Source organism: Chiloscyllium plagiosum, unplaced genomic scaffold (assembly GCF_037043375.1).
Source record: "Chiloscyllium plagiosum isolate Xiang-an unplaced genomic scaffold, Cpla_swu_hap1 HiC_scaffold_13, whole genome shotgun sequence".
NCBI classification, from domain to species: Eukaryota; Metazoa; Chordata; class Chondrichthyes; order Orectolobiformes; family Hemiscylliidae; genus Chiloscyllium; species Chiloscyllium plagiosum.
This window is the reverse complement of record NW_028270151.1, coordinates 11,073,561-11,087,748: the sequence shown is the minus strand read 5'-3', so window position 1 is coordinate 11,087,748 and position 14,188 is coordinate 11,073,561. Positions and strand designations below refer to the sequence as shown.

Below are 14,188 nucleotides of genomic sequence, written 5' to 3'. Positions count from 1 at the left end.
ATACATATAACAAAATCAGTACATTTCAATTATTGCAGGTAGAGTTGATGCAAATTATTCTTAGGTAATTTTAGGAATCATTTTCCTGATTTGACTCAATTGTGACATGAACGTTTTCCATCTGTGGAACCATTCTGTTGCCCTTAGTGAGATCATTACAGCAAATTTCTTCTGCAGTTTTGGTAGACTTTTCCACTTCAGTTATGTTCCTTTCTGGGGGAATTCTTATTTGTACACTGTGAGGAATCATTGAACGAAATCTGCTCTAGTGTGCCTGTATTTAGGCCCCAAATCTTCTTATGTGCGGCAATCACCATCATTGAGCTCCTTTTTCTGCGTTATGACTGAGCTCCATGTTGGCTCTTCCGATGTTGGCTCCTTCAGAATTGCAGAATGGACAGAAAATCAAACGACTCTCTCGTAGCACTGGATTGTCAATGGGGAAGACAGGGCACACAACATCAGCTACTATGTCCTGGTAAGTGTTTAAATACAGGTTTACATCTTCCTAGAGCTTTTCAGCATGATGAAGAAGCAGCACTCCAGAGCTTGTGGTTTCAAATAGACCTATTGGACAATAACCTGGTGTCATGTGACTTCTGACCTTGTCCATCCCAGTCCAAAACTGGCACCTCCACATCATGACTTAAGTGGGAAGGGCCTGCTTGCAATCATGTCCCAATATTCCCTAAGCTGTGATAAAATGTATAAGATTCCAATGAGACCACCAAAATGACCAATTGCCAAGAGCTCATTGTTATTTAGCACAAAAACAATTCACTACCAAAAACATTTCACGCCAGGTTTCTTCATTAATGGAAAATAACTATTTCATGTAACACACTGAACTTTATCAAATGACATAGACAAGAGAAGAACTTTAACCCACTACTTTGTGACTTAACACACTAGAACTCTTTAGAAACACCAAATACATGCACACACATTCATGGAGTCACAGAATCCCTACAGTGTGAAAGCAAGGCATTCGGTCTGAATTCACCCTCTGAAGAGTATCCCACCCAGACCCACATCCCCTACCCAATAACCTCCTTCTCCCACGGCCAAACCACCTAACCTGCCCATCTTTGGACTGTGAGAGGAAACCAGAACACCTGGAGAAAACCAAAGAGAAATAAAGACAGATAAATGATTAATTGTTGGACATATGTTATAGGTGGAATAAAATATACGTCCAGGATAGCAGACCTTGACTGACGATGTTCTCTGGACAGGGTAAGCCTTGTGAAGTGGTAGTCCTTGCCATTGTAATGTATATCTTCATTAATATGTGAACCCTGCAGAGTGAAGTGACATTAGGAATCACGTTAGCCAGGAAAAGCCAGTTAATTACATATTCTCCTTTCCCCAGTAAGAGTGAAGCAAATAACTTTCGCTTTTCTGCTTGAACAGGCTTCTCTCAGCATCCAGATGTAGTGATACACAGGGAAATATTAGGAATGTCACCTGTCTGATTGGGACGGATCACTGGCATCGAATTTTTTAAAATTCTCATCGGCAGCACCATCTTCACTCTACTGTGCGGCAGCAGTCCCTGTTGTAGAAGGTGGTACCAGTCATCCACCAAATTACTTGTGAAATAAGGCTGCATTTGATACCACTCCTGGCTGAGATGAAGTACACTAACTACTCCAAAGATCGTTGTTTTGAGGGTCGTTAAGCTCCTCTATGAAAGCCCTCCTCTCACTTCCTCCTCAACTCCATCTCCAAGTGATGCTGAAAAACAAGAAGAAATGCAATTACAGTCACAATACTGAAAGCAGACTCTTAACAATTCTGAGAGAAAAAATCTCTCAAGATCGTTACCATAAGTGAGAGATCCCATATTTTTTTCCCAAAAGGGCAAACATCTTTTTGACCTCTGCCCTGTCAAGTCCCCTCAGGATCCTATTTCTTTCAATTAGATTACCATTCCCTAATGTCTTGCAACTCATCTGATCTTCTTGTCAAAGTTCACTACCACTCACATTAAATCCAAGAATTTTACCAATAACAGAGAACACAGTGTTTCTACTCATTTCTGCAGAAGCAAAAGAAAATCAAAAGCATCTCACCTGACAGATGAATGCTGACCCCTTGAAATCAAGGAAGTGAGGTAAAGAGCCTTAGTTCAACTGAATGCATGGTCAGCTAGGACTCGAGGAGTGTTTAAGGTAGAGCAAAGTCCAAGATGGCAGACTTGGTGCTAACTCACCCATTAAATACTATTTGACATTTCACTTCATTGCCTGAAATCCTAATGGTGCAGTGGTCATGTCCCTGCTTCTGAGATGAAACGGTCAGGTTAGTGGGTCGGTTCAAGTATTGCATTGCAAATGGTGAGAAGCAAGTCAGCCTTTTTTTTAAACGTGGCATTACCAAGGTAAATTTTATGACAAAAATGTCCTAATTCTTTTTGCCATAGTACATGTATAATGACTAAAAACATATATCAAATTGCTTTGAATTCCCATCATGCTTAGTTGAATTTCCTGTGTTTGAGAATAGCTAAAACTAAGATTAGTGGGATGAAGAGGCATTGCTTTGCTCACTCAGCTGAGAGAAATCTGACAGATCAGGGCAACCAAACATACACCATTGTGCATTTTCAGGAAAGCCATTGATAAAGTGACCCATTAGGGTCAGTGCTGAGTCTGAAAGCGCCAATAATGAAATGGAATAGTATGGTTTTCGTATAAAGAGTGGGTAACTACAGTAGAAATGTTACATATTGACAGCTATAGCACAACATACATTAAGAGTGACATGCAACAGGAATGGTGAATAAATTGACTTTTCTCTGAAGGTTTAGTCAGGTGACTGCAGTCAAAGTAAGCTGGATTTTGAACAACGTTGTCTTTACCATTCACTATAACTTGTTGAATATGTAAAACCCACAAGTCAGGAATGGAATGGAATAGTCCACACTTGCCTGGGATGTGTGCAGCTCCAAAAACATTCCAGAAGCTAAACACCAAAAAAGGACAGAGTAGCCTTCTTGACTGGTAACTCATCTACCAGATTCACTGCAGTTACTCAGCAATAGGCAATAGACAATAGACAATAGGTGCAGTAAGCCATTCTGCCCTTCGAGCCTGCACTACCATTCATTATGATCATGGCTGATCATCCTCAATCAGTATCCTGTTCCTGCCTTATCTCCATAACCCTTTATTCCACTATCCTTGAGAGCTCTATCCAACTCTTTCTTAAACGAATCCAGAGACTGGGCTTCCACTGCCCTCTGGGGCAGAGTATTCCACACACCCACCATTCTCTGGGTGAAGAAGTTTCTCCTTCAACAGCATCTTCTAAACCCAGAACCTCTCCCTCCATGGAAAATCAGATACAAGAATCAGGCAAAGGAGCAGATTGGAACACCATCACTTAAAAATTCCTCTCCAAGCCAAATACCATGCTGACTTGAGGATATATCGCCGTTCCTTCACCGTCACTAGGTCAGCCCCAGAAGTCTCTTGGTAACAGCACTGTGGGTGTCCATGCATCCCAAGGAGTTCAGCTCAGGTAGAGTGGAGATAGCAAGAACTGCAGATGCTGGAGAGTCAGTGTGGACAAAGAGTGGAGCTGGGAAAGGTGCAGCAGGTCATGCAGCATCAAAGGAGGAGGAGAGTTCACCTTTGGGGTTCTGACCTGAAATGTCAACTCCTGTCCTCCTCTGATGCTGCTTGAACTGTTGTGCTTTTTCCAGCGCCACTCTTTATCCAGCTCAAGAAGCGTGCCAACTGCCACCTTCTCCAACACAATCAGGGATGGGCAATAAATGCTAGCATAGCCAATGATACCCATTAACAAATAAAAAAAACCTACTGCAGTCATTTTATAGGAGAAAGCTGTGGAAGCCGAAGGCTGTCGACACAGCTATTGAAAAAATCAGTTAAGTTTTAATGCAGGACAGCCCATCAGTAATTTGGAAACAAGATTAGATAGGCAAGTGTGCAAGCCAAGACACAAGAAGAATGGGTCAGTTGTTGAAGCCCATTGACAGCTACTTAAGATTGCCAGCAAAGTATAGAACATAGCACATAGAACAATACAGTACAGAACAGGCCCTTTGGCCCTTAATGTTGTGCTGACCTGTGAACTAATCTAAGTCCATCCCCCTACACTATCCCATCATCATCCATATGCTTATCCAAGGACTGTTTAAATCTCCCTAATGTGGCTGAGTTAACTACATTGGCAGTCAGGGCATTCCACACCCTTACCACTCTCTGAGTAAAGAACCTGCCTCTGACATCTGTTCAAATCTATCACACCTCAATTTGTCACTATGCCCCCTTCGTACAAGCTGATGTCATCATCCAAGGAAAAAGACTTTCACTGTCTACCCTGTCTAATCCTCTGATCATCTTGTATGTCTCTATCAAATCCCTTCTTATCTTTCCGGTTTAATTGGAAGCACACTAGCTTTCGGAGCGCCGCTTGACAACCACCTGATGAAGGAGCGGCGCTCCAAAAGCTAGTGTGCTTCCAATTAAACCTGTTGGACTATAACCTGGAGTTGTGTGATTTTTAACTTTGTGCACCCCAGTCCAACACCAGCATCTCCAAATCATGACTTCTTAGCCTTCTTCTTTCCAATGAGAACAGACCCATATCTCTCAGCCTTTCCTCATAAGACCTTCCCTCCAGACCAGGCAACATGCTGATAAATCTCCTTTGCACCTTTTCCAATGCTTCCACATCCTTCTTGTAATGGGGCGACCAGAACTGTACACAATATTTCAAGTGAGACCACACTAGCATTTTGTACAGTTGCAGTATGACATTATGGCTCCAGACCTCAGTCCCTCTACCAATAAAACCTAACACAGCATTTGCCTTCTTAACAGCACTATCCACCTGGGTGGCAACGGTATAGGAAGCTGTGGGATTTGCTGGAATCATTTGGTCAAGTTAGAAATGGGAAATAAAAATGGAGCAGAATGAGGCCTGTGATTCCCAAACTTTCCTAACACTCCTCCTTGATGGCATCTGGGTTCTGAATTCAGGGCAGGTTCTTCTCAACCCACTCCAATATTACTATTGATTGTAATATGGAGTTCCACCATATCATTGGGCCTTGTGAACAACTCATTCAGCTCTATCTCATCAGGACCATGAGGCAGGCTCCTTTGTCTGTCTGGGTGTCAGATCGAGCACCGTGTTTCACATCCCAGATCATTCTTACTACAGCTTGTACTGCAGCCCGCAGTGGCACACCCTGATCAGAAGACTACAGGTTAGACTCCATATCTCTGGCTTTGAGATGTTGAGTCTTTGACAAAACGATGTGGATTTTCCAGTGAAGGTGATAACATCACCAGTGAAATCCAATGATCATCTTGGCATCCTCAGCTAGAATGAGAACTCAATCAGCAGGTGGACAGCATGGAGATTTTAGATTAGATTAGATTCCCTACAGTGTGGAAACAGGCCCTTCGGCCCAAACAGTCCACACTGACCCTCCGAAGAGTAACCCACCCAGACCCATTTCCCTCTGACTAATGCACCTAACACTATGGGAAATTTAGCATGGCAACTCACCTGACCTGCACATATTTGGACTGTGGGAGGAAACCAGAGCACCCGGAGGAAACCCACCCAGACACGAGGAGGCTGTGCAAACTCCACATAGACAGTTGCCCAAGGTTGGAATTGAACCTGCGTCCTTGGCACTGTGAGGACCACAGGGTCCTTAACAATTGACTCCTCTAACAGAGATTCAATTTACCTCTTCCACAGGATGCTCTGCTTCTGGTTCTGAATGTGTTCTTCTGAGGGTTCTATGTTTCTACATTTTCTCCTGACATCAATCCTTTGTCAATGGTGATTGTGACCGAGAGACACACATACACATGCAAATTATCAATGTATTGCTTTGATGTTAATTTTAATTTCCCACATAGCAAGTTGTATGTTTTCTTCATCCCTTAACTTTTTTTCTTGAAATGCATTTTGATACTGTGCCAAACCAAATGTCAGCAGCTGCTGCTGAGTTTCTTGCTGAAGGGAATGAGAGGCACATAAGAAGTCTAATTGCTTTTGTGAAAGCAGAAAGTGCTGGAGAAACTCAGCAGGTCTGGCAGCATCAGTGCAGACAGAAACAGAGTTAACGCTTTGAAACTGACATGACTCTGCTTCAGACGTAACTCTGCTTCTCTCTCCAAAGATGCTGCCAGACCTGATGAGTTTCTTCAGCACTTCCTGCTTTTATTTCAGCCAGATTTCTAGCACCCACAGTATTTTGCTTTTAAATAATTCTGATTGCTTTTTATTGAGCTGGAATAAGGGTCATTATTGCTCCAACAGAAATTGGAAAAGCTGGAAATGCTTAAGCAGCAAGACTACAGAGAGAAACAGAGATCAGTAATAAGTGTGGACCTTAAGTATCGATTCCGATGTTCTCTCCATGGATGCCAACTCATCTGCTAGATATTTTCCAATATATTCTCTTTCCATCTTAATCTCCAGCAGTAATTGTTCTCCTATTATATGATCCACACTGGTTGATTTACATTTAAAATAATAAAACATTAATCACCACGTAAATGTAATTTTTCTGTTAACAAAGCCCACTTGCATAGAAATAAATAGCACATTATAGCAATTTGAGCTGGTTGGTGTGAACTTAGTGGAAGATTTGGCCATTGTTGAGCTTGGAAATGAAAACAGGAGTTATGCACCAGTTTGGCACTGTTAGGTCAAGATACTCATACTTGTACATAGAACTGTTGTTTCACTTGTGATGCTCAAGCCTAAAATATTGCATGTAAATATGTTCAAAGTAATGGGGCTGTTAGTATATTATGCATAATATAACTTTTTGGTAGAATCATGATGTAAAGTATATCATACTAAAATCAGCTCCATCCCACTTTGACAATAGTTCCCTATTCTGGGCACCTGAAAGATGTGAGAGGAAGGATGGGGAGTAGGGATCAGAAGACTAGAGACTGGAGAAGCCCTCTCGCTTTTGCTAACTTATGAGACAGGATTATACATATCCAACCATTTTTCTCTGAACTTAGAAGGTTAATGGTGACCTGATTGAAGTCTTCAAGATATGAACAAGACAAAGACAGGGTAAAACAGCTATTTCCACTGTGTGGAGATTCTAGAACTAGAGGGACAGTCTGAGAATTAGGGCCAGACCATTCAGGAGAGATGTTAGGAAGCACTTTTATACACAATGGTTAGGAGATATTTTGACCTCTCTTCCACAAATATAGGTGGATGCAGGGTCAGTTGTTAATTTTCAATCTGAGACGGATATATTCTTATTAAGTTAAAGTTATTAAGGGAAATGGACCACTGGCAGGTGTATGGAGTTATGCCCCAGTTCAGCCATGATCTCATTGAATGGCAGGACAGGCTCGAGGGGCTGAATGGCCTACTTATATTCCTAGGTTCGTATATTCCTGATGCTGTATTTAACTATTAAGGTAACCTTCATACTTAGCTTTAGATTTGCTCAAACATTCAAGCTTTGAAATAACTAAAGGGTATTGATATGAAGTTTCAAATAATGGGATCTGGTCAAACTACTGAACATTCAAATAAATTAAGAAAGCTGGGAATGAGTTTAGAAGTTTTATTCTCTCTAAAGCACACAGGACTCTGGTCATCGTAAAAAAAAAAGATTTTTTGCTGTACTTCAAGAAGGCATTCAGCAGATTTCTAATTGTTATGGCTACATGATTAATATTTCTGCCTGTTTTGCTTCTCAAAAGCAGTGGAACAGAACAAGGGATGTCTCACAGTATAATGTAGAAAAAAAAGTAAGCGTACTTTTCTAATCATGTATGAATAATATTATTCATCAGATGTTGCTGTAAAATTAATGGTGAAGCTAATGGTGCTTGCTGTTACTTATATATAGATAGCCTCTCTGGTAAGGCAGATATGCAGTTACATGCCACTATCTGAAATTGCTGTTGCATTACTTCAACAACAGCTCAGTAAAAATGGCATTTCACTGTCAGCCTTACCTTTGAGTGTCAAGTTGCATTTGCACAGTTGATTTGGCAAAACACCAAAGAAAGTTATGTTTTGTTACGAAAAGCACAAGTGTCCTTTTAGCAACATGCCTGGCACTGAAAATTAACTTTATAAGTGCAAACTTAGTTTTTAAGATACTGTTAAAATTTCTGAAAATTTCATATTTAAAGAAGTTTCAATATTCCTTTCTTTTTCTTTCTTCTTCCAATCCTTCTTTCCCTCCCCATTTCTATATCCTTGGCTGATTTTATATTGACTTCCACCACTCTAATGTACACTTTATTCCAAGTGTTATGTTGTTTGTTTCCTAATCCTTTGTCATGCGCATTCAGGTCTCAAATGTTCAGTTTCCCATGTTACGCTCAGATGTCCAAAATGTTTTGTGCTGGGGAGTGCAAAAAGCCAATCTAACTAATGATGCTTGATGTCCTGTTTCAGCAGAATTTAGCCCAAATTTGTAATGCTGAGGAGAATTTAGTTGGCCAGTAGCAGCAATCAAGGACTTGCAAGGCAAGAATAAGCTGAGCCAGAAACAAATCCATATATCCTCAGAACAAATGCGATGAAGATGGAGGAAGAGTCACACAACCCAAAACGTCAACTCTGATTTCTCTCCACAGATGCTGCCTGATCTGCTGAGCTTTTCCAACAATCTCTGCTTTTGTTTCTGATTTACAGCATCCGCAGTTCCTTCAGTTTTTTTTTTATTTCATATATCCTCTACGTTTTCTCAGTAATATTCATTAATCCCATGCAATGCTCTACTCAACTATGGTAATATTTCTCATTGGGCGGAGGTGGGTACTAATTGTCAGGTTGTAATTTCTATTGGTCAAGGTGCAGTGTAGCATTAATTTATGAACAAATTTACCCTCATTTCTCAAGCAAATGATTGTCAATAATTTCACTTATGCTTCAGACAGGGGTCTATTTTGTATATTTATTTAAAATTTATATTGCAAAAAATGTGCAGCACATACACACTAAACCAGAGTACTGAAACATTTGCATGTAGGACAATTTACATCAGCTAAAAGTTTAAAATTGGAAATAATCAGCCTTTGTTTTTTTTTTATCTGTAGCCCAGATCTTGTAGAAGAATCAGTTGTTTAACAACCCAGAGTGAGACTTGTAATTTTCTTATTATGATTCATGGTGCTGAATTCAATATTAAAACATATTAAGCCAGACCCATGCTTTTAATTTAATGGGTATTATCATTAATATGAATATGTTTTGCTCCATTTCTACTGTCTCCAATTCTACTCCCTTTAGTTTTGTCTTATTCTTTTTGTCTCCACCCCTATAATGTACACTGGTGAGAACATAACAATGTGCTATCACTAATGCATATTTTGTTAACTTCTACAGAATAAATGTCAAACATAGGATAACAAAATCAAAATTAAAGTAATGCCACACTTTGCTGATTTTAATAGCATTAGCTGAATGAAACATTTTGACTGATTGCCTATTGTGCGATAATAAGTCCAAGATAGGATGCTGAAATATATTGGATATAATCAAATTTGTCTTATGTGTTGAGTAAAAAGTACTTTCATAGGCTAAAAGCACACAAACAATCACTTTCAGAGTTCCAGAATGCAGCAAACATAATAATTAAAATAAATGTAGTTTTAAATATACTTCTGTAGTTCTTTGAAGCACAGCATCTTGCTAATACCAGACACAAGGTTGCCAGCTGTGCAATAAAATATATCATACATAAAGCTGACCACAAGCAGTAGGTTCACAAGCATCTCCTTCTTTCAATGTTTTTGTGGGTCAAAAAGAATTATCTGTGCTATTTGATTTTCATGTTTCCACAAACCAAAACTATGCTTTCAAATATCAATAAACTGAACAATTACAAGTACACTTGACAAAATCCCTCTCCTCTCCAACTCATATTGAACACTTCATGTTTGTTTTTCAGAGCAGAAAAAACTATTTATTTTCATATATGCTCTATTACTCTTATAATGACAGATTTCAAAAGCTTGGAAAAAGCACAGAAGAGACATCACAGATAAATGCTAAGATAAAACAAACTGCATGTAATTTTGACCATATAATTCACAAAAACTATAGCACAAGTGATTTATTTTCAACCAACCACAGCTACTAACCTGCACCATATATAACTGATTTTATATTGTAAAAGTCCTTTTTTCACAGAGATTAGGTAAAATATGTTTTGCTTCATAATTTTAAAGTGCAAGGATACAAACTGATGGCATTTTGTTATGTGACGTACGTCTGGGAGAAAATATGTAAAAGGCAAATAATTAAAAGATAATAATACAAAATAACAGAAAACTTTTGAACTGAACTGGACAGACTGAAACAAAATGTCGCTCAATTTAATGAAATTTTTCATGGACTGATTCTACACAAGCATGAAAGGTTATATGTGAGCTACTGGGCATATTTCAAGCAAATATTGCATATATTTGTGCAACGGTGCAACTTAGAAGATGTAGATTCACTTGAGTTTGAGGGAGCACTCATAGAAACCTAAAACATTTGAACAGGACTGGAGAGGGTAAATGCAGGAAGGATTTTCCCAATGACAGAGGAGACCAGAACCCAGGGGTCACAGTTTTTAGACACAAGGTGCATCTTTTAGGACAAAGATGAAGAGCGATTTTCTCACCCAGACAGTGGTGAGCCTATGGATTTCGCTGCCACAGGAAGCAATTGAGGTCAAAACATTGAAAGTTTTCAAAAAGTAATCAGAAATAATTCTTCAGGATCAAAGGGTACAGGGAGAAAACGGAAACAGGGAACTGAGTTAGAGAAATGAGCCATGATCATATTCACAGCAGGCTTGAAGGGCTGAATGGCCTACTGCAACTCCTATTTTCTGTGTTTCTATGTTTCGAACATTTCTGCATTTTTTTTAATTTCTGACTACTATCATATAACTTTACAACAGTGATAATACTTCAAATGTATTTCATTGTTTGGAAAGAACTTTGGAACAGCATAAAATTATGAGATACTACAAAAATGCAATTTCTTTTCTTAGTTATTTGAATAGCACCATAAACACTACAAGCTTCACTATAATTGATATCTGTATTGACCACTATCCATTCTGCCCTACAGGATTTAAACATAAAATCCAAAAAATTAATATTCTGATCATTGATATGGCAAAATTGTTTCTACTGACAGGAGGGATAGTCAACTGATAATACAGAATTAAAACAGCTAGTAAAAGAACCAGGAGTAAAATGAATAGATTGTTTAATACAGCAAGTTGTTCTGATCTAGAATGTGCTACCTGTAATTTTGGTGAAAACAGTAACTTTCAGAATATATTTTGTCAGAAAATACTTGTAGGGTTGTAGGGAAAGGAAAAGGGCACTGGCACTAATTTGGTTGCTAGTGAAATATTTGAATGCTTACTAGGAATGACACAGCAGAAACCATTTTGCAAATATTACAAAGTTAAAAACAATTAATAAAAAATTTAAATTTTAGAATTGTTTCTTGGGTTCATTTTTACCACTTGCAATTAGAGTGCAGCCAGTTTAATTGTTGTGAAAGTGTCTGCTGTCAAAACAAAATCAACATTGAAATTGGTTGGCTTGAATTATACTACATGGTTAGTGTTAGACTCTTAGATATCTGAGCTTTCCAATTTTGTGATTGTCTCAGCATTAAATTAAGATCTGTAATATGATACCAACTACATAATAAAGATTTTAATATTAAAACACTTCCCAAATTCTGAGTTATGACAGACACAAAAAAAGCAACTTTTCATCTTTAATATCATTCATAATCAGAGTAGAAATCCCAATCCAAAGAGTAAATAACACAATGTCCATGCCCTGCAAAAATGATGTAGCACTGCATGGCATGTACATCCAGTCAGATGGCAATCTGAGTCCACTACCTCATATTCATATCAATGCCCATTAACACCGATCTAAATGCTCCTCAAATTGACTGCAATTATCTAAATTTATTGCTCTGACATCAGTGCTTGCTACTTCTTGGTGATCCTTGGAATGATGAGGATGCTCACCACCCAGTCCCAGAGTAAACAAGAGGCATAGCCAGATGGGGAAGAAAGTGAAGAGCAAAAGAAGATGAAAGGTGTTAAGAGGTAGAAGTGAAGTCAGTGGAAGATAAAGAAGTTGAAAAAGAACAATCAAAATGCTTAAGGAGAAACCACACTTAGCTCGCCAGATTAGTAGGGAAATAAGTAACCTGTGAGAAACACAACCACCTGATGAAGGAACAGCACTCCAAAAGCTAGTGCCTCCAATTAAACCTGTTGGACTGTAACCTGGTGTTATGTGATTTTTAACTGTGAGAAAGACAGCTTGCTTCTGCAAAACATAACAAAAGAAATCTGCAATAATGGTATAAAGCACCTTGGAACACCACATAATTATGTTAAACTTTCAGTGCATAACCAGGTAATAGGTCTAACTTATCCATATGGGGTATAAGCCTCATTTCACATTAGACCTCAATCCCATCAACAACTTACACTCTCCTCTGAGTATCCAGCTTCACCTGAGTTGTAATAAGCCACTGTCCGTGAAGCAGTGATAAGTATCGCTACCTTTGAGCCAGGTATGTTTAAATTCGAGTCCCACCTTATCCAGAATGTGTGAAGATATTTGGGCACAGGTGAATAATCTAAGCCACCATCTACATTGTGAGCAAGGATTCACGTGGCTGTGACGTTTATCACTCCTAATGCAATGATCTTCTTGAAAGGCAACTCACCTTGTTCGACTCCAAAGAACTTCCCAGTTGGATAAGGACCTCCCTCTCTCTCTCTGGAGTAACGCTGCAACCTCGGCCGCTGCAACTTCGGCGCAGAAAAGGTGCACCTATACCCAGACGAAAATTGAGTCCAGTTAAAATGTCAGCGAAAAAAAAAACACCCAACAAATTGTCAAACATACCACAAAGGATGGCGCGCCCTAATTTCCGACCGCCCGGAATTGAGTCGAAGAGGAAATTCGAGCTCGAAAGTCGGCGCAGGCGGAGGGCGCGTATGGTTCGTTTCCCACGCACAGAGCAGTTTTTTGAAAGGCGTGAATTTGCGCCGCATTGAACTCGTGTGGAAATTGGGGCGGAGGAAAGGGCGCAATCGGAACGCGCGGCGGATCGGGGCTCCCGCTGCAGGTAGAGAAGGTGGAGAAGTTTCCTAGGGATTGTACTCAGCAATATACACACAACCGCAAACCCAGGAGCTGGGTTTTCTTATATAAACCTTCACTAAAAAAAATCTTTTTTTTAAAAGAAAAATCTTCTTAATCATTATTGCGCTTTATTTTTTTTTAAAAATCGAGTCTTCAATCTCTTCTGCGTCCCGTCCACATTTGCCAAAATTGGTAAACGCGACTGAAACACATAGGCTCTTCGCCGGTAAAGTTTTCTTCAGAATCGAGAGAGGAAAATCAATCAGAAGATGTAGAGGGGGATTGAAGAAAGGCGCACGTCGAGAGGGAGTTATTGGGAGTAACCTCTCACCCGGAATCAGTGCCAGAGAGCAGCACCAACGACTGTGGATAAACACACAGCAAGATAACAAAATTACAACCAGCAACAGCAGGCAGGATCAACGTGACATACTCCGAGCCTGTGGGCACAAAACCTTCATGTTACATCGCCTGATAGTCTACTTTTAAAAAAACACAGCAGATTGCAGTGTATTATGACTCTACACAACTGCACTAATTCTTAACATGCCACACTCACCCTTCCACTCGTCTCTAATTTTTTTTTAGGTTTCATACGCAACATGTCATTAAAAACACATTGGCATTTTCATAATTTTTTTGTGTTTTCTTTACATAAGTGCTTTGAAGTTCTGTGATAGCTATCATCATAATAATCAGGGGATTTTATTCAAAGCTGTTACAGACGTCACGTACATTCTTGCTAAAATTTCACTTCAAAGTTACTTTGACACGAATCCGTCTTAGCAACAAGACCAGGGTATAAGAGTGCGTTTTTTTTTGTTTGATTTCTCTTTCGGGAAGACTATTGCACCCCGCAGAAAGAAAGGGGCGCTTCTTTAACATAACGAGATACTTTTGGAAAGTTGCGCGCGATAAAATTGTGCATTATAGCTGATCGTAAAATGGGGATATGCATGCTGCAATTTTCTTCAAAATGTATGTAAGTGCTAATAATGCAACACGCAGCAGAC

General features: G+C 39.4%; 1 protein-coding gene across 3 annotated transcripts in view; it reads right to left on the bottom strand.

The window, feature by feature from the left end:
- The window catches only part of LOC122556175 (uncharacterized), a 47,345-nt gene extending 33,157 nt beyond the window's left edge, over positions 1-14,188 (bottom strand). The window contains exons 1-4 of one of the 3 annotated variants that reach the window (XR_015758993.1): positions 12,936-14,188; positions 12,754-12,860; positions 1,468-1,737; positions 1,210-1,298 (exon numbers count right to left, since the gene is read on the bottom strand). Coding sequence is in view for 1 of the 3 variants with exons in the window: in XM_087993215.1 (XP_087849341.1) it covers positions 1,688-1,737; positions 12,754-12,860; positions 12,936-13,084 (306 nt within the window). In the remaining 2 variants the exon portion in view is untranslated. Of the gene's footprint in view, positions 1-982; positions 1,738-12,753; positions 12,861-12,935 lie in introns of those variants that run through there. The other 2 variants (XR_015758992.1, XM_087993215.1) reach the window with 2 other exon arrangements.